Source organism: Carcharodon carcharias, chromosome 8 (assembly GCF_017639515.1).
Source record: "Carcharodon carcharias isolate sCarCar2 chromosome 8, sCarCar2.pri, whole genome shotgun sequence".
Lineage (NCBI taxonomy): Eukaryota > Metazoa > Chordata > Chondrichthyes > Lamniformes > Lamnidae > Carcharodon > Carcharodon carcharias.
In genome coordinates, this window is record NC_054474.1 from 163,585,647 (window position 1) to 163,607,153 (window position 21,507).

Below are 21,507 nucleotides of genomic sequence, written 5' to 3' on the forward strand. Positions count from 1 at the left end.
ACATGCAAGGACACTGAGCAAAAGATGACTGATAGTGTAAAGTGACCACTTTCTGGAAAAGTCCTATGTGGATTATACTGACAGGCCTGTCCTGAGAGAACATGGAATGTCGCACCCAAAAAGGTGTCATGGCCTTCTTCAAGCAGTGACACTTAAAAGGGAGTGAGGAAAGATGCAAAAGACTGAACTTTAATCTCCTGTGGTTACAGAGACAAAAGGCTGATTGCCATGTCTCAGCGGGCATGTAAAGTCCACTTCCTGTTGAGTCATATCTCAGAACGTGTAAAATGATCAAATCAAAGAAAACAGACTCTGGATGCAAGACGTGGCTTGGTTCCCTTACAGAAATACATAGGGTAAAATGGGTTAAAAAGCTAGCTGCAGAGCAGCGTTAGTGTGCTGGTGTGCTGTGAAAATAACAACACAATAAGTCATCCCTGCAGTTGCAGGCGATGTCTGTCTCTCTCTCTCTCTCTCTCTGTGCTGGATGTATGGGCACTTAAAGCATCAAAAAGCAAGTAGGACAGCTTCTTCAGCTAAGCTACAGAACCAAGTCTCTCCAAACCCCCTGAGAAACCGCACAAGTTAATTCGACCGGAATCACCCAACTTAACAGCTGCAACATATCGCCATCAATGCCTCATGGACAAGCCAGAGACTGATATGTATTTTTTAAAACTTTTATTTGGACCCTTAAATTCTTATTTCTGACCTGTGCATATGTGTGTTGCATTTTTATTATTTTTCTCAGGTTTTCAGTAACTAATAAATTTACTCTTTCTTTGACTCAAGAGAGCCTTGTTAAATTGGCTTCTTCTAAAAAAAACATTTGGACTGGGTAATGGCAGCCCAAGAGGGAAGGGATCCCTTTTAAATTTACCTTGTTGCAACCAGCCGAGGAGGTTGAATAAAGAAAGGGAGTCAGCTCATTCCTCCTCACCCGTGAGCGTAACAAATTTGGGGTCCCGTTCAGGAAGTTAACAAATTGGTGGATCTCACCCAGGGACCGGTCATTACACTATGCGAACAGTCCATTCCTACCTATCAGAAAACAGCATTTCCTGCCTATTCTTCACTATCCCTCCCTGTTCTGACACTTCAAAGATTCTTTGTGAAATCTTTCCTTGTCTCCATTTTCTTCCTTATCTATGCACTGCCCCTCGGCAACATCATTCATAGGCACAGGATCAGCTACCACATGTGCTCTGGTAATACCCAGTACATCTTCCCACTCTTCAGTAATTTCTATGCTATGAGACTACTAGGCCAACATAAGGTCCTAGATGTCACAATTAATGTTTTGTCTTTGACTTGCACCAATTACTATGTACTCACGCCACAAATTCTCTATCCTTGCCTCTCTCTTCCAGGCTGAATGGACCTATACCGAATTGAACTGGATTTAAACTCCAAATCCTATCCATATATGGGACTGCTTACTTTTACCTTCACAATGTATCCACTCTAGTCTCAGTATCTCTGCTGCTCAAATCTCTTGTCACTTGCAGACTTGACTATTGTAACATTCTCTTTCCACTTTCCACACCACCCTGCTGATAGCTTCCCAGTACATATGTAATCCTGTTCTTGCGTAGAATTCTCACCTTGACATTGCATCATCCTATGTTTACCGTCTCCGCTAGCCTTGTATCCCCTTCTGAATGCTCTTTTCCTTTCCCTCCGAGTTCTTGTGCATTTCCCCCTCTTCCTTTCGGCCCAGCTTTGGGGACAGTCTTCGGCTGCCTCGACTCTTTCCATGGGAACTTTTTGACCAAGCTTTTGATGAACTTCTAAATCTTTCTCTTCCTGGTTTGACATCAGTTTCCCTCCATATTTTGTGAAGCACATTGAGATGTTTGTTTACATTAAAGATACTATATCAATGTAAGTTATCACCGCACACAGTTCGCTAGCTGAGAGGGTAGACCCCTGCTTGTGGACCTCCTAATACTGCTGTGTTTCCCACTAAAAGGCCCAATGAGCCTTGTTAAATACATACATTGAGGAAGTGATAGTTGTGGCAGTGGATTCATTGAACATTGTGTGATAGTCAGGGAGAGAATGTGCTTGTGTGGCTTGTTCAGTTCCAATAATTACAATCCTAATCAGCAGTACTCCCAATCCCTACCGAAACAATGGCATTTTCCTAAAAGAAAAATGTAAAACATAACTAATTGCAAATGAGTAAATTAATTTAAAGCATCTTAATTTAGTGCTGCTGTGACAGAGTGGGACATCCCGTGTGTTGTGACAAGATGGTGGAAACACAAAGGTTCATCGTAGTGGTTCCGCACAAGTTGTGTTGCGGCCTCAGCCAGGCCATTGGCTATGGGTAGAAGCTGGAGCATTTGGTCCAACAAGCTGTTGAAGTGAAACATTTATACTCTTATATGTCTTTTCTTTTGTGAAAACATTGTCCAATTTGCTATAGGTTGCATACAGCTGAGTATGAAACTCATCATTTGGACTACACAACCCACAAAGACTTTCTCTGACTTCCATGTTATGTTTAATCCTTGCTGATAATTTCACTTCTTTAGAGTGTACATACACAGGATGAGTTAAGTACACCAGAAGCTATTTAGACAGCTCCTTGAAAATTCAATCCAATGTTGTCATTAGGATTTCAGCAGAGCGTAATGAGACCATGCACCTTTTAGAAATATATTCACTTGGAAAGTGAAAAACGCCCAGTTATATAATTCTAGCTTCAGTCATCTGGAAAATGAATTGAGTCTGGGCTGCTACCTAGCCTGCCACTGGTGCTTGAAGTGATCTGAGTGATGTGATGATTTAAGAGTGATGCACAGGTATTTAAAGTGCATTGGCTTAACTGCAATTTTTCCTGTAGTGTATTTGCTGCACTATCATGGTTAGACTAAGCCCTTCTTTAATTACAATTGCGAATATATTATCACATAGGAACCACTTCCAATTTATTAAATCCATATGACTGACATCATATGTAGCAACATTCTGGGAAATGCAGTTTTACCACACTATCGGCATTCCCTATATGCATTTGAAAGAACGACTACACCCAAAATCCGTTGCTGAAGATACTACAGTGCCACCAGTTCTAGAATCTATTAACATCAGAAAGCCTTTTGGACACTAGAAACGAAAGCAGAAATTGCTGGAAACACTCAGCAGATCAGGCAGTGTCCGTGGAAAGAACAGACAACCTGCTATGGAATATAATGTAGCTGATAACATAATGATGGTTATCTGCAGCTTTCTCTGTTCTTCAGCTGCCAAGGCTCGAAGCTTTGGAATTCCGTCTGTAAATCCCTCTGCCTCTTATCCCTCTTTACTCTTTGCAGGTGTTCTTTAAAACCAACCTCTTCGACCAAGCCTTTGGCCAGCTCGGTGTCAAATCTTTTTTGCTAACACTATTGTAAAGCGTCTTGGGATATTTTATGTTAAAGGTGCTATATAAACCTAAGTTGTTAACACCGCTTGCCCGTTTATTTTGCTATGTCACTTGTCACTAACTGGGTAAGAAATAATCCCGAAGGAAGAGTCATTTTGGACTCAAAACACTAATTCCGTTTCTCTCTCCACAAATGTTGCCAGACCTGCCGAGTCTTTTCCAGCACTTTGTTTCTATTTAAACAGTGCACTGCAGCAAATAGTCTAGAGCCTGTTTAAAAATTGAGTCTACAAGCTACAGTAAACAGAAACTACAGCAAAGTATCCTGGCTGATTTCTCCAGCAAGTACAGTGAGTGGACGATAGTAATGTGAAAATGACGTGTGTAAAGTAAACCCCAGTCACTTACAGTATTTTAGGTATGATTGACGGGAATTACCTGATCATTTCAAATCTGACTGGTATATACAACCATTTCTTACAGTGATTTACTTGAGGCGGAACCATTATTGTTTTTGCAACAAGTGCAAAACTGCTTTGGGCAGCCGAGCCAGGCTTCAATTAAGGCTTCACTGACGTTTACACATAGCTTTCTCTTGGATGTGATGCTATGGAAAAGGCCTGCTGCCGCATATTTGGTGGTAGGACCCATCTTCAAGCCTACCCTGTGCTATTTTGATGAGTCTGTTCCTTTTTGTTATTAATTCCAACTCATAAACGTTTCTGCTTCCTCTACACCCTTATCATGAAGAGATTTTTCTTTGTTTACTTTCTCAGCACCTTCCTACCCCATCTACCACCCGTTTACCGCACCAATTTCCTTGGTGAGGAGACAGGAACATTGCTGCCCTCAAATATTCACACATACAACCTCAAAACTGCTCCTAGCATTTTACTGGGGAAATTGTAAATCTGAGCTTTGGCTAATATGTCACTACAGGAGGAAGGAAGGCAAGAGAGAAGATAGAAGTCTCTAGCTTACTCCAAAAGGCAATTGGCTCACAGTCAGGCACAACCCGATTGTGGCTGCTAGGAGTAGTTTTGAGGTTGTGTGTGTGAATATTTGAGGGCAGCAATGTTCCTGTCTTTCTTCTCACCAAGGAAATTGGTGCGGTAGATGGGATAGGGAGGTGTTGAGAAAGTAAACAAAGAAAAATCTCTTCATAATAAGGGTGTAGAGAGAGCAGAAAAGTTTTACAGTTAACTAATCTATGCTCAAACTGTGTGAAATCCATTAAATTTGTGTCTAATGTTTATTATTTCAGTAAGGTTTCAGATAATGTGGGCCTTTGAATCAGAGGCCACTTGTCCATGCTATGTTGTTTAAAGTTACCTGAGGCTGCCTTTGAACCCAGTTCAAAACAAAATTAAACTGTGCCTCAGCAAGAATCAGTTACTCCAGGAGTGAAAGAGCACCATAGAGGAAATAATAAATTTATGTGCAAACATTTGTTGAGCCTTGAATGGTAATTCTCTGTGAATGCATGCCCTGGTTGTTTAAAACACGTTTAGCCCCCATGAAATGCAGCAATTAACTGAGTTTAACTAGTTTAACACATCACTGGATTGATCGATATTACTGGGAGAATTATTTTTAGCTACTTTTCTTGCAGGGAGATTGATAAATGGAAGACCCTGCAGAGGCTTATCCTTTTCCATTAACGCAAGCTCTGCTCTCTCTATCTGCATTGTTGCTCCTTCATATCCAACACCTCCTCCATTCATCGTCTAACTCTATTAGTCCTTTGGCTAATGTTTCCACTTTATACTCATCAAATCTCCTTCAGGTTGCAATGCCTTCAGTGTTCACAAACTCCCGTATGCCCTGTGCATGACTGATTCATCACATTTGCATGGCTTTCATTTGGGGAAATGAACAGCCTTTGAATCCTTCTGATGGTTTTGGATGCTCTCATTTAGTTCAAAGTAGTGGCTCCATCCTTCCCCATTCTCCCTGCAGTGACATCTTTGCCTTCTTCTTCACTGTGTCCAAGAAACTTGATTCCTGCTTTCAATTTAAACGATCCCTTTCCCTCAGTAACCCAACATCTGTAAAGCCTGAGTTTGTTCAGGAGCCACATGTTGCTCCCGTATCTTGGGAGGATGTGGTGTCTCTCAGCAACTTGCAGACAGGAGCTTTGCCAAAGCCTGGTATATGATAAACAATATGCCTCTTACGCAGAGAGTTTTTCTCTTGCAATACTTTCCTATTTTGTTAATATTACTGCAGATAGTGTTCCCCTGGACTTAACTAGGTTGTGGGTTCAAATTTCGCTGCAGAGACTTGAGGATCTAAGTTGACAGTTCAGTGCATTACTGGGGGAGGACTGTTTTTTCACATTGGTTGTTAGATGGACGTAAAAATCCCATGACGTTATTCAAAAAGAGAGCAGGAGGCTCTGCCCGGTGTTCTTACAACATTCAATCCTTAAGCAGCACCACCAAAAATCGATCAGCTGGTCTTTTGTCTCATTGCTGTTTGTGGGACATTGCTATGTCCATTTTGGATGCAGTGTTTGCCGACATTTTAAGAATGAATGCACTTAAGAAGTAATTAATTGGCTATGATATCCCACCTTCTACAAGGCACCAGTCAAGATTGTGATGGAATATTCTCCATTTGCCTGGATAAGTACAGTTACTGCAACACTCAAGAAGCTCAATACCATTCAGGACAAAGCAGCCTGCTCGATTGGCATTCATCACCAGGAGTAAAGCAGCAGTGGGTACCATCTAAAAGATGTACTGTAGCAACTTGCCAAGGTTGCTTTGACAGCACCTACTAAACTGGTGACCTCTATTGCCTGGAAGGACAAGGACAGCAGGCGCATGGGAACACCACCAACTGCAAGTTCCCCTCCAAATCATTCATCATCCTGACTTGGAACTATATCACCGTTCCTTCATTGTCGCTGGGTCACAATCCTGGAACCCCCGCCTAACAGCACTGTGGGTGTACCTATACCACGTGGACTGCAGTCGTTCAAGAAGGCGGCTCACTGCCACCTTTTCAAGGGCAACTAGGGACGGGCGATAAATGCTGACCTTTCGAGCAATGCTCACATCTCATGAATGAATATAAAAAAAACAGAAACCCTACAGAATGTTACAAGGACATGCAAGGAGCTTGAAAAATGCAACTTCTTTCTCATCTTTTTTGCTCCTTCCAAGCTTCAGATGTGTTAACCTGCTTGTGCATGTACTTTTGACTTCCTCACTTCCTCCTTGAAATGAATCGTCCCAGTCTCCAGTTTTTCTTCTCAGAATCCCAAAACTGTGCTCCTCTTAGCCTTCCTCAGCCTGATTGCAGTCTTCGTGTTTTAGAACTCAAACTGATGGCACCTAATTACTGACCTATCTCATCATCTCTCCGCCACTAACCTTGATGCTTTGCACTGTGGGCCATGATCCTTCACCTTGGTTTCTCAATTTAAGATATAATGCATTTGTGTTTATTTAAATCTAGAAGTCTGATTAAAATGGCGTGCTAACCCTACAGAGGCAAAACACTTGCTTCTATTAAATGTTTAATTAACATGTTGTTAATAATGGCAACGTTGTCAGGTCCCATTTATGGGGAAATATACATATATTCTCTGGTGCAAACTGCAGTGATGTGTCACTTGATTATTTGTGACATGTGAAATTCAGAAACAAAAACAATTTGGATTTAGCAAGACCAGCCAAATCTGCGCTGCTTGAGAAACGTATGCTGTTACTAATCCCTAGATTACTTGGACTGTTGCATAAATTGGACTGCTGCTAATGTGGCTATTAAATTAATATATTTAAATTTTCTTTTGTTTAGTAGCTATCAGTTCGAAGCAGTCCTTATATGTTCATTCAAGCACCATGTTTTTATATCCTCCTGTGCAGCTCCTATGTGTCCACTTTCAGTGAAGTCTGCTGCCTTCCAGCTCCTGACACCACTTTCACCAGGATCATGACTGTTTGGGGGAGGGGATAGTCGAGTCATCTGTGGCTACAGCCTTTTGATCTTTGTCCAATTTTCTGTCCTTGCATACTGAAGGCACGAACCCCTTGCTAGGGTGAGGGTCCTTGTCTCTGTAGAGCAGCTAGCTCAAAACACAGCAGGGATCAAACCTGGAATAATGGTTGCCTTTATGGCTCAGCTACTCATTGTGCTAACCAGCTGAGATATCTAAATGCTTAGCTGTAACCTGTAGTTCTTCAGAACAGTCCCCTGAGGAGGTACCAAAATCCCAATTGGATGTATTGTAGGCTGTGAAGGTCTCATACTGGGTGTGGGCTTGCTGTAAGTTGCTCAAGGTGACCGGGGGAGGTGATTTGATCCCAATGGAGTACACTTCAGTGATCTGCAATGATGTAGGAATGTAGTACTCTCGTGTCAGCAATTAATGCAGGAATTGTGTTGTGAGGTCCCAAAGAGGGTGAGATTCAGATGACCTGAGTCCATTATTAAGGATTAAGGATGAGATTTCAGAATACTTGGAAGTGCATGGTAAAATCGAGCAAAGTCAGCATGGTTTCATCAAGGGGATGTCAAGCCTGACAAATCTGTTTGAATTCTTTGAGGAGGTAACAAGTAGGTTAGACAAAAAGAGCCAATGGATGCTATCTACTTGGACTTCCAGAAGGCTTTTGACAAGGTGCCGCACAGGAGGCTGCTCAGTAAGATAAGAGCCCATGGTGTTAGAGGCAAGGTACTAGCATGGATAGAAGATTGGCTGTCTGGCAGCAGGCAGAGAGTGGGGATAAGGGGGTCCTTCTCAGGATGGCGGCTGGTGACTAGTGGAGTTCCACAGGGGTCAGTGTTGGGACCACAACTTTTCACTTTATACATTATTGATCTAGATGAAGGAACTGAGGGCATCCTGGCTAAGTTTGCACATGATACAAAGATAGGTGGAGGGACGGGTAGTATTGAGGAGGCGGGGAGGCTGCAGAAGGATTTGGACAGGTTAGGAGAATGGGCAAAGAAGTGGCAGATGGAATACAACGTGGGGAAGTGTGAGGTCATGCACTTTGGTAGGAAGAATAGAGGCATAGACTATTTTCTAAATGGGGAGAGAATTCAGAAATCTGGAGTGCAAAGGGACTTGGGAGTCCTAGTCCAGGATTCTCTTAAGGTTAACTTGCAGGTTGAGTCGGTAGTTAGGAAGGCAAATGCAATGTTGGCATTTATTTCAAGAGGACTAGAATATAAAAGCAGGGATGTGCTGCTGAGGCTTTATAAGGCTCTGGTCAGACCACAATTAGAATATTGTGAGCAATTTTGGGCCCCGTATCTCAAGAAGGATGTTCTGGCCCTGGAGAGGGTCCACAGGAGGTTCACGAGAATGATCCCAGGAATGAAAGGCTTAACATATGAGGAATGTTTGAGGACTCTGGGTCTATACTCGATGGAGTTTAGAAGGATGAGGGGGGATCTGACTGAAACTTACAGAATACTGAAAGGCCTGGATAGATTGGACATGGGGAAGATATTTCCATTAGTAGGAGAGACTAGGACCCGAGGGCACAGCCTCAGAGTAAAGGGAAGACCTTTTAGAACAGAGATGAGGAGAAACTTCTTTAGCCAGAGAGTGGTGAATCTATGGAATTCATTGCCACAGAAGGCTGTGGAGGCCAGGTCATTGAGTGTATTTGAGACCGAGATAGATAGGTTCTTGATGGTAAGGGGATCAAAGGTTACGGGGAGACGGCGGGAGAATGTCGTTGAGAAACTTATCAGCCATGATTGAATGGCGGAGCAGACTTGATGGGCCGATTGGCCTAATTTCTGCTCCTATGTCTTATGGTCTTATGGACCTATTAACAGAGCACTGTACAACTGGTAAAGTCCCTTTGAAGTGCTTCTTCTATCCTTTTAGTGTCAGCACCTATCCCCGGTCAACACATTTTTAGGCAGATAAAGCAATCCCTAGAGGAGGTTGCTAAGCTGTGCAGTGCATTATCTGAATTGGGCGAGGCAATTTAGCTCATGCTGAGCTCTCCCAGGGAGGTTACACACAGACCTGGGAGAGAAGACACTGCTTTTGGTACTTTTCCTTTTTAAAGCTAAAAGAAGTATGAAGACTGGTCAAGTTTTGATGTTATCAGTCACAATTATCTGAAGTTCTGAAGAGCCCAGTGCATTCTCACCCTCTCCTTTCTATATGAGTCAGTGCTCCTGGATGTTCCCCCTTCAGTTGGAAGGAAAGGACTGACATTTCTGCAGAGCTAGTGTCAATGTGTGATTAGCGTAAGTAACACCGGGGTTGCACTTTAAAGGATCAAGAAATAACCGGCGTAATCAAATACAACTTCTGCTTGTCTGTCTGTCATTCATGAGCGGGCAGGTTAACATAACGAGGTGGGTAAAAAACACGTCTATTTTTTTTCCAAAGCAGAGAAACTGCTGCGAAAATCCAGCCTGTCCAAAAACTGAGGAAAAACTGCAAAACTGAGGCGGTTTGACCCCAGTCTGGGCAACTCGGTATTTGAGTTGTGACCTCTGGATAATGAAGGGAGCCTGTTCCGCTGGCAGACTGGGGCGGTGTGTTATCAGTTCTAGTTTCAGACATTATTTCATCACTTCTCAAAGAGCAGTTTTCCAGATAGCCTGGTCAAAATGTATCCCTCAACCAACCCTCCCACCCACAAAGGGAAGGTAAATAGTCAGCTCATTGTATGACGTGGCTGTGTGCAAAATAGGCTGCCTGCAAAACAACAGGGACTACACTTTAAAAGTAGTCTATTATCTGTGAAGTGTGTGAGGAGGTTAAAAAAAAAAGTACGTACAACTGCAAGTTTCTTCATACTTTATTAATTCTAATTTGTTGACTTTCAGTCAATTGCCTTGACAGAGCTCTGTACGGTGCTGCCAAAAGCACATGAATGAACTCGCCTGAGCTGTTAGAAATTAAAAACTGTGAACAGTTCATCCCCAGAGCCTGGTCATGCTATCAACTGCTGGCAAAATCATTACTTCTGTCACAGGATGGATCTTGCTGAAGTTTTTGGAGGGGAAAATAACTTGATGGCGTTTAAAGGGAGAAGGCAGTGGCTTCTAGCTGCCATCAAGTAGCTGGTGCCCTTGTCTTGCACTTGGCCTTCTTAACTTTGAATAAATCTGTGGGTTAGTAAGCAGAGGAAGATGAAATGATAGTGCAAATGTGCCACCTGGGAATAAGTGAGAAAACCAGTGTGAAATTTAATGTAAGTAACCATGATATTTTCAGAATTACAGAGTACATTTTCCATTGTTATTGATGTATATTGTACAGGTTATAGAAGACAAGCACTTTTCACAAGTCAACGTTTCTTTCCTTTAGACATTGTGATGGTACTTCTCCCTGTCCTTTTGAATGAGATGTGGTTTGTTTTGTTTCTGTAATGGAAATGAGGACTGAGTAAAGTCAGATTTCAGAACTGAATCTGGACTGTGAGGTACTTTCACTGATCTGCATTCAGATTTCTCGAGCAATTTCAGGTTACAGAGCCCAACTCCGCCTTCACGGTTCTTATTATTATTGAAAATTAGGGCACGCAGGCTATGGATGTCCAACACTGGATGAGTGGCTTTACTGCCTCTAGTCTAAATTTGCTGCACTTACCAGCCTGGACTCAGCTGCATGCAGCATACTTGTGAAAAAGTTTGAGGTTATAATTGTTGCTGCAAACTAACTTGAGATGAACATCAGATCATCAACTTGTGCAGCACAGGCATCCAGCCACCCGCCTCCTCAACGGTTGGAACTTGGGCCAGGACCCAGTGTTCCTCATCACTTGACCCTGCCTGTTCCTGTGGGGGATAGACCTGGTTTGTGTAGATCTGACCACTCAACAGGATGCAGCTCCTTGAGGAGAGGTAAAACCAACCTCATTGTCCATCTTTCTGCTGTAAATACTTCTCTGCGTTACCTGGATAAGCATGGTGATAGTGTTCTAACCCTCCAAGATGAAGCATGCTGCATGGGGTGGAGGGTGTGGTGGTGGTGAAGGGTCGGCTGCTTGGTAAAGTAAAAAGATAAAAAAGCAGGCTTACAATAAATGTATTATCAGGAGGAAATCAAACTGACTGAAGCACATATTGAAACAGCTGAAAAATCCCTTTATGTATGTGTGTGCGTACATAATGATGTACACCCCTGATTTTGAAAGACATTTTATCTCTTTTTTGGGTGATTCCATTGTTATGAACCATTCCTGGAAACCTACTTCCAGGCCTCCTTCAGTATAACTGTGTCTCCAGCCTTTTAAGGGTTGCACAAAAATAACCCTTGGTGATTCTTAATTTATGTTCATTTTCTTTGCTTCTCTCTTCTTTTTCTCCCTGTGTCAGGCCTCTGTTGACACCAGCAAGGCCGAGGTGACTGTTTCTTAGTTCACACTGACTCTCCTTCTTTAATGAACAGTTTTCCCTCTGGCTTGTAGTTCTCTGTTGCACCACAGTAGTACCCGGTACAAACACAGTGATTGATTTTCAGTTCATTTATACTGGTCAACCAATTGCACATCACATTCAGACTCTGCAAATTCCTGCCTTGGGAATAGATTGTATCTGAAAATTAACTTCCTCTGTCATCCTTAAAGTTATATCATTTCCATTCAAACAGATATCCTCTCTCAAATTTGATGGTCTTTGTGCCTCAGACCTCTACATCCATGGATCTTCTGAAATCTACCTCTCCAGTAATACTGTTGCCCACCTCTCAATATGAGATCCGTAGATTTTTGTTAGGCAAGGATATCAAGGATTAAGGAACCAAGATGGTTCCTTAATTGAGTAGAACAAAATGGAGGAGCTGAATGGGCTTACTCCTGTTCCTGTGTTCATCCCCAACCCTTCTGTTTGGATCTGATGCCCAACTTGGGATTTTTTTTTTGTGTTAAAGTTGTTGCTTCTGGGGAGCATCAAAAATACATTTAAAAAGGACATAGTAACCGTGAGCGTGGCACCAAAGACTTGGATCTGTAGATGCGAAAGACTTCAGGACAAAATCCATTCCTTTTATTCAATTTTCATTCCAGCTTTTTTTCTCTCCAGCAATAGACTGTTACTCAGACTTCCTGCTCTTGACTCATTATTACCTCACAGTCAGACAACACATCACATCACTGAGGGCTATTACCCTCTGTATAAAGTCCAACCTTTTTAACATGAGTCTTCATTTTTCTCTAGATCCCCGCCCCAAAAAGTGCATTAATGTTCATTTAATTTCCTTTTAATCTTTGTTGCATTCATCAAGGACAAAGAAGTGACCTTTCAAATCAAATTAAACTAAATTTAGGAAATATGTTTTAGTTTAAACAGTGATGAAACCACTAACGATTTATTCTGCTGCATCTGTGCTGCAGTGAAGATTGTTCACTGGATGGAGCAGCGCATAATCTCACAGGTTGAGGAGGTGTCTACACGCTGGGCCTGGACTGTGCCTCTCCTGCTCTCTGCTCCAAGAATTCTACATTTAACCCTATATCCCTTTCAAGTGATAATGTAGCTTGTGCCTGTTACCTATACACTGGGCTTTCATTATGCTTAGTCAAATGAGTTGAAAACTTCCACAAAAAATACCACTGACTCCAGGGGCAGGATTTTCCACCCAGCGTGCAGGCGCGCACCCGACACATCCAAGCGTGAAATAGATCAGATCGTCCCAACATCATCGCACGCTCGCGTGACATTTCATTCAGCGGGCGCGCGTGAGAGTCGGCAATTAAAAGGCCTATTAAAGCGTTAATTAACTGCTATTTTTCGCTGCCCATCCAACCTTACACAATTACCATTGTTGATGTTAACTTTTTATGCCAGATTTATTTAATGAATGAAATTTAAATTCCTACCGTCCTGTTGGGTTTTGAACTCGTCTCCCGATTATTAATGCAGGCTTCTAGACCCCTAGCCTAGGTAGCATAACCACTGTGCTAGTGTTCCTGACTCAGATGTTGACCCTCGAAGCGAATCCCAGAGCCTCACAACTCTCCCATGAAAAAAGATTCCCCCTGCCCTCTGTTCTAAATCTCTTACATGTCATCTTGCACCTGTGGCCCCGCAGCATCAAAGTAAACTCATTTTCATAACAAACCGTTCTGCTGATGGCTCTCAGACGAGAATTTGGCCTGGCACCTACAGAAAGCTCTTGGATGATCTGAACAGTGTAGCAGTGCGATTCCGGCAGCCGAAGCAACTGGAGTCTTCCCACAGGTTACAGAGGGCCTCTAGTGGCTGTGATGTGGTACTGTAACATTGCAACGCTAAGCAGTCCTGGCTTGACCTGAGAGCCACCAGCCGGCATAAAAATGTTGGAGCTTGGCCTGAGTGAAACAAACCATTATCCCACATCAAAGGTTATTGCAGAAAATAAAAGCTCATGGTGTAAGGGGTAACATATTGGCATGGATGGAAGTTTGGCTAGCTAGCAGGCAGCAGAGAGTTGGCATAAATGGGTCATTTTTTGTTTGGAGGATGTGACGAGTGGTGTGCCACAGGGATCAGTGCTGGGACTTCAACTTTTTACAATATATTTAAATGACTGGGATGAAAGAACCGAAAGAATGGTTGCTAAATTTGCTGACAGCACAAAGATAGTTAGGAACGCAAATTGTGAAGAGGACATAAGTGACATCGATGGGTTAAGTGAGTGGGCAAAGATCTGGCAAATGGAGTATAATGTGGGCAAATGTGAAATTGTTCATCTTGGCAGGAAGAATAAAAAGAAGCATATTATCTAAATGGTGAGAGATTGCAGAGCTCTGAGATTTAGAGGGATCTGGGTGTCCTAGTGCATGAATCACAAAGGGCTTGTATGCAGGTACAGCAGTTGATTAGGAAAGCTAATAGAATGTGAGGGGAATTGATTACAAAAGCAGGGAGATTATGCTTCAGTTGTACAGGGCATTGGTGAGACCACATCTGGAGTATTGTGTATGATAATGGCCTCCTTATTTAAGGCAAGATGCAAATGTGATTGAAGCAGTTCAAAGAAGATTTACTAGACTAATGCCAGGAATGGGTGGGCTGTCTTGTGAGGAAAGGCTGGACAGGTTAGGCTTGTATCCACTGGAATTTAGAAGAGTGAGAGGTGACTTAATTGAAACCATTACGATCCTGAGGGGTCTTGACAGGGTGGATGTGGAGAGGACGGGTCCTCTTGTGGGAGAATCTAGAACAAGGGGTCACTGTTTAAAAATAAGGGGTCGCTCATTTAAGGCAGAGATGAGGAGAAATTTTTTCTTTCAGATAGTCGTGAATCTTTGGAACTCTCTTCGTTAAAAGGCGGTGCGAGCAGAGGCTTTGAATATTTTTAAGCCCGAGCTAGATTGATTCTTGATTAACAAGGGGGTGAAAGGTTATCAGGGGTAGGCAGGAATGTGGAGTTGAGGTTACATTCAGGTCAGCCATGATCTTATTGAATGATGGAGCAGGCTTGAGGGGCCGAGTGGCCTACTCCTCTTAATTCGTATGTTCGTAGTAGAATTGGGCATTGTCAGCAGAGCAGTTTATTCACAACATGCCAATCAATGTATCAGATACTTCCAATGTAACTGTGTGAGGAACACTTGCCTGAGATCCCCTTGCAGATAATGACAGACCCTCGAGATTCCCCTGTAAATACTGACACGCCCCCGGGAACCCCCTGTAAATACTGACACATCCCCGGGAACCCCCTGTAAATACTGACACACCCCTGGGAACTCCCTGTAAACATTGACACACCCCCGGGAACCCCCTGTAAATACTGACACACCCCTGGGAACCCCCTGTAAATACTGACACACCCCTGGGAACTCCCTGCAAATGTTGACACACCCCCGGGAACCCCCTGTAAATACTGACACACCCCTGGGAACCCCCTGTAAATACTGACACACCCCTGGGAACTCCCTGTAAATACTGACACACCCCTGGGAACTCCCTGCAAACACTGACACACCCCCAGGAACCCCCTGTAAATGCTGACATACCCCCCCGGGAACCCCCTGTAAATACTGACACACCCCCGGGAACCCCCTGTAAATACTGACACACCCCTGGGAACCCCCTGTAAATACTGACACACCCCCTGTAAATACTGACACACTCCCGGGAACCCCCTGTAAATACTGACACACCCTGATAACCCCCTGCAAAAACTCACATACTCCTCAAGGGTACTTCCTGCAAATACTGGCACTCCTGTGGACACCACTGCAGATACTGACACCCTCCTTATGGGAATGCCTTGAAAATAATGCAACTCCTGTGGAAACTCCTTGACATCTCAGGGAAACCTGGGACTTACAGGGACCTCCTGCAAATGCTGACACACTGCCTGGGACACACACCACCTCCCCCCCACCCACCCCCTTTCAAATACTGACAGAGTCACAGGGACCCACTGCAAATGGGCACTCTCCTGTGACAACATCCTGAAAATAATGACAAGGTCCTGGGGGAGCCTTCAGCAAATATTGGAACTCCCAGGGATATCCTGCAAATACCAACACACTCCCTGGGCACCCACCCCTCTTCACATACTGACACAATCTAAGGGACCCACTGTAAATACTGACACACTCCTGGGTACACTGCCCAAACTACTGACTGGCAGTTTAATTACAGAGAAGAAGCTAGGACTGTTGTTTGAGCAAACATTTATCAGTGGTACAGAAATAACGTGTCAGTGATACAGTAATAGAATAGAAAATTCTCATGGCTTTACACTTGCAGTGTCCAGAGAGCTGGCAGAAATCTGGTGACATTGTGGAAAGCAAGGCAGCTGTATGCCACAGAATACCTTTTGGCAGAATCTAAACATTTTTGTGACCAGACTAACCTAAAGTGGCTTGAAAGTCACGTATCTGCGGTCAGATTGATCCTTGTGTAACCTGCTTCAGATCCCGCAGGTTGATGTAATATCTACTTCCCGAGCTTCTTACCACAACAAAACCTAACTTGATTAATCTGCAATGTCAGCCGTTTTTTGCAAATCATTAAGTGTGTGTATTCAATAACAGTGTTCATTCCTCTGGATTCATCTGGATCAAATGGTAAAGCTCCTGGGGATGAGGTTTCCTATTACCAATTCACAGCGCTTAGCAGTGCAGCATTATCGATACGCTGTCTGCACAAAATAATTTCTCTGGTGACTGCAGCCATTATTCCAGGCTGAGTGGAACCTTTGAAAGCCCTGATCTTCAATGATGATCCTCTGGAGCAGGTCCCCATGTGCATTGCTACAACTCTTGTTGCTGCTCACATCCTTATCTGCTGTTGACAGCTGTAGACATCAGTTGAGCTATGGTGTAACACTGATACTGTTTTATTCCCAGTATGAGTTCAAAGCCAAGAACATTAAGAAGAAAAAGGTGAGCATCGTGGTGTCTGTGGACGGAGTGAGGGTCGTTCTGAGGAAAAAGCAAAAGGCAAGTTCACCACTTTGCGCTCTCCTGAGAGACTTTACTGTTAATTGCTGCAGATGACCTTGATCTGTTTCCTTGAGTTGGTTTTTATCTTCATCCCCAATGCATTATTCTCAAGGCCATTAGCTCTGTGTCAGGGTTCAGTGCTACGACTGGCATCGATATAAAACCATCATGCCCGTCCAGCTGTGACTATACAAAAAACCTGGAAAAAGATGCAGTGCAGGTCAGTCAGCACCTACAATTAATCTGATGGGTTTGTTCCATTTATTGCTTCCCCCGGTACTGCTGCCTGGGAAGACCATTTTCAGGGGAACTTTGTGAATCCTTGGACCCATTTGCTACCACATTTACTTGGGTAGCTGAACGCTATATCCTGACTTGACATATTTCATCATTCCTTCGTCATTGCTGGATCTAAATCCAGAAACACCCTACATAATAATATTGTTGGAGCACCTTCTCTACACAGACTGCAGTGGCTCAAGAAGCCAGCCCATAACTACCTCTTCAAGAGCAGCTAGAGATGGGCAATAGAGGCTGGTATTGCCAGCAATGCCCACATCCCGACAATGGGAAAATGCTTGCCATTCAATATAATTAGTTTTAATGATACCATCAGTGTGTCATGCAAAAACCAGGGTTTGTCAAAGCCTGGACATCTACCTCCGCCTTCCAGTTGTTCAAAACAACCTAGGGGAAACACCCTAAATCTATGAGTCCTATTGACACCATTTTTTTAAATATGTTGTTACCAATGCACTTCAGGGAAAATTGTACCTAAGCCAAAACACTTCATGTTGCGCCGATATGATTCTTCATTTACACTCTCAAAGTCCTACCATCAAAGTGATAATACTATCAGCAGCAGTACTTCACCCACTATTAAACCACATAAAATATTCACTCCCCAATATACCCTGAGTTTGGAAGGACAAAATTTGTAATCCTACTATTAGCAAGGGCGAGTTAGTACATAAAAAATTCATGCAAACAAGAAATCCTTGAGTTGGAAACTCTGGGGCTGTATCGGATACTCGCTCAGGGTTCAGAATCATGGCTGGTTCCCATAAACAGACTCCATGTTACCTATGATCAGGAGGTTTCCATTACCATCAAGTAATGTGACAGCATGATCTGTGGTCATTATGGTGAAGCTACTTGCTATGAGAATTGGATACTGTAATCTGACACATGTTCCCGCTTAGCAATCAGACTGATAGGCATTTCAGTGTGCTAAGGCTAATTGTAAAGAAACAAACTCTTGTTTTTAAACATAACATATGAACAAATGGAATAACTCTTGTAAATGAATTACAATCATTTGTACATTTCTCAAAATGTTGCAAATAAGCAGCACTGTCACAATTAAATTCACTTGCTAACTTCCCAGATATGATCAAAAGTTTTCTGTTGAACAATGAGAAAATTCTTTCCTATCGCATCTGTCTTTGACTCTCAATTTCTACAGACTGTAAAGGCTTGTCTCAGTTTGGACAGGAAGCCAAAGACTTGATCTCTGACCTTGCCTCATTGACCTCTCAAGCTAAAAATTGAACCCTCCTAATTGTAGGATCCTGGCAGCTAATCCCCACTGAACTCACGCGAATGAAACTATTCCAACATGTGTGTGGATATTTACTGGCTGAACCGACGAGATATGCAGGTTACACCACTTTGGACAGAGATTTCCTCTGAATCTAACCTGCATTCACAGAAGCTGTACATGATCCTTGTGACCTTTTGCAAGCGCAACATAATCTTATAATATCGAGTATAAATTCATTCAAACTCCTTCTCATGGGTAAGAGATCCCAAAACTGACATCTGAAATCACAGCTTGTTGTAAAGGCCATTTTTCTGATTTGTACATGAGATCTAGGCATCGCTGGCAAGGCCAGTGTTTGTTGCCCAACCCTAATTACTCATACTATATCCAGGAAGCTACAGTACATTAATAAAAATTTTCCACTCAAAGGAGCAGAAGTGCAAGAACTTACTGTCTAAGTGTGTTCTCTTGATCTAAAAGAGTACAAAATGTATGGTCAGGTGGCTTGACCCATTGATTCAGGTGAGAGTTTTGCACCCCATAAAGGATTGTGCTTTGTGTATAGGATAAAGGTCAACTTTTAATTAAAAGATGTCTTCTTTTTCTAGAGAAAGGAATGGACGTGGGATTCGAATAAGATGCTGGTGATGCACGACCCTATTTACAGGTACGGTCATCATGTGTGCTCTGCTCCAAGGCTGGTCCTTGGCTCATAATAGTCATAGAAACATAGAAAATAGGAGCAGGAGGAGGCCATTCAGCCCTTCGAGCCTGCTGCACCATTCTTTATGATCATGGCTGATCATCCAACTCAACAGCCTGCTCCCGCTTTCTCCCCATAACCTTTGATTCCTTTCACCCCAAGAGCTATATCTAACTCCCTCTTGAAAACATACAATGTTTTGGCCTCAACTACTTTATGTGGTAGCGAATTCCACAGGCTCACCACTATCTGAGTGAAGAAATTTCTCCTCATCTCAGTCCTAAATGGTATACCCCATATCCTCAGACGGTGACCCCTGGTTCTGGACTCCCCCACCATTGGGAACACCCTTCCTACACCCTGTCTAGTCCTGTTAGAATTTTATAGGTTTCTATGAGATCTCTCCACCCCCCCCCCCCATTCTTCTGAACTCCAACGAGTATATTCCTAACCAACTCAATCTCTCCTCAAGTGTCAGTCCCACCATCCCAGGAATCAGTCTGGTAAACCTTTGCTGCACTCCCTCTATAGCAAGAACATCCTTCCTCAGAAAAGGAGACCAAAACTCCACACAATATTCCAAGCCTGGTCTCACCAAGGCCCTGTACAATTGCAGCAAAGCATCCCTGCTCCTGTACTCGAATCCTCTCGCTATGAAGGCCAACATACGATTTGCCTTCTTTACCACCTGCTGCACCTGCATGCTTACCTTCAACGACTGGTGTATGAGGACACCCAGGTCTCGTCTTCTGATGTCTCTCTTTCCTGTGCCAGTCTTCTCATTTTCCAATAACTTTAATTTTCAAGCCGTTCAGCATTGATATTCTCTTCCTTTTCTTCCTCTTTTTCTTTGAAATCTTGCCCTCATAATGTCTCTTACTAGTCTATTTCTCTAGATAGGGCACATCTTAGAAAAAATAGGTACAGTGCTGATTATAAATTATTAGGTGCTCATCTATCCTAATAATGCTCTTGTGAAATGCCTTGGGATAGTACATTACAGGTGCATTATCAATGTAGGATTTTGTTATTGAACTGATGGGGCTAGTATATTGAGATGCCAGAGACCAGCAGTAATTTACAACACCTTCAACTTCATAGAGGATAGGAATTGAGTGTCACTGTATGTGCACTACACTGCACTGGATCCCAGTCACTGTGAGCACATTACACTGCACTGGATCCCAGTCACTGTGAGCACATTACACTGCACTGGATCCCAGTCACTGTGAGCACATTACAGTGCACTGGGCCCCAGTCACTGTGAGCACATTACAGTGCACTGGATCTCAGTCACTGTGAGCACATTACACTGCACTGGGCCCCAGTCACTGTGAGCACATTACACTGCACTGGGCCCCAGTCACTGTGAGCACATTACACTGCACTGGATCCCAGTCACTGTGAGCACATTATACTGCAATGGATCCCAGTCACTGTGAGCACATTACACTGCACTGGATCCCAGTCACTGTGAGCACATTACAGTGCACTGGATCCCAGTCACTGTGAGCACATTACACTGCACTGGATCCCTGTCACTGTGAGCACATTACACTGCACTGGATCCAAGTCACTGTGAGCACATTACACTGCACTGGATCCCAGTCACTCTGTGTGCTCATTACACTGCACTGGATCCCAGTCATTCTGAGCACATTACAGTGCATTTCTTTAAAGTCCTTTTAAAACTTAGATACATAGAAAATAGAAGCAGGAGTAGGTAATTCAGCCCTTCGAGCCTGCTCCGCCATTTAATATGATCATGGCTGACCCCCTATCTCAACGCCATACTCCCATTCTCTCCCCATACCCCTTGATGCCATTAGAGTCCAGAAATCTATCCATTTCCTTCTTAAGTATATCCAGTGACTTGGCCTCCAGTGCCCTCTGTGGTAGAGAATTCCTCAGGTTCACCACCCTCTGAGTGAAGAAGGTCCTCTTCATCTCAGTCCTAAATGGTCTACCCTGTATCCTGAGTTTGTGACCCCTAGTTCTAGACCCCTCCCCAGCCAGAGGAAACATCATCCCTGCATCCAGTCTAATATTCTGCATTAGGCAGCAACGGAGACACAAAAAGAGAGGGAGCAGATCAGATGTCTGAGAATAGCACCAACATGCCCTGAACACATACACCAGGCAACAACAAGAATGCAGAAGGTCCAGATTTCAGTTTCAAGATTGCTCATCATACAGGCTGAATCCTGCACTTTGTTAAGCTACTGCCCAGTGTGCAGCCCTGTCAGAATTTTATGCGTTGCAGTGAGATCCCCTCCCATTCTTCTAAACTCCAGTGAATACAGGCCTAGTCGGCCCAGTCTCTCCTCATACAACAATCCTGGCATCCTAGGAATCAGTCTGGTGAACCTTCGCTGCACTTCCTCTGTGGCAAGCATATCCTTCCTTAGGTAAGGAGACTAATACTGCACACAATACTTCACCAAGCTGCAGGAAGACATCCTTGTTCCTGTACTCAAGTCCTCTTGTAATGAAGGCCAGCATACCATTTGCCTTC

General features: G+C 43.4%; 1 protein-coding gene across 4 annotated transcripts in view; it reads left to right on the top strand.

Annotated features, from left to right (window-relative positions):
• Window positions 1–21,507, top strand: part of si:dkey-34e4.1 (carboxyl-terminal PDZ ligand of neuronal nitric oxide synthase protein) — a 144,873-nt gene that overhangs the window by 77,689 nt on the left and 45,677 nt on the right. For 3 of the 4 annotated variants that reach the window (XR_005943689.1, XR_005943690.1, XM_041192794.1), the window contains exons 3-4: window positions 16,651–16,743; window positions 18,898–18,956. Coding sequence is in view for 2 of the 4 variants with exons in the window: in XM_041192794.1 (XP_041048728.1) it covers window positions 16,651–16,743; window positions 18,898–18,956 (152 nt within the window). In the remaining 2 variants the exon portion in view is untranslated. Of the gene's footprint in view, window positions 1–16,650; window positions 16,744–18,732; window positions 18,812–18,897; window positions 18,957–21,507 lie in introns of those variants that run through there. The other variant, XM_041192795.1, reaches the window with a different exon arrangement.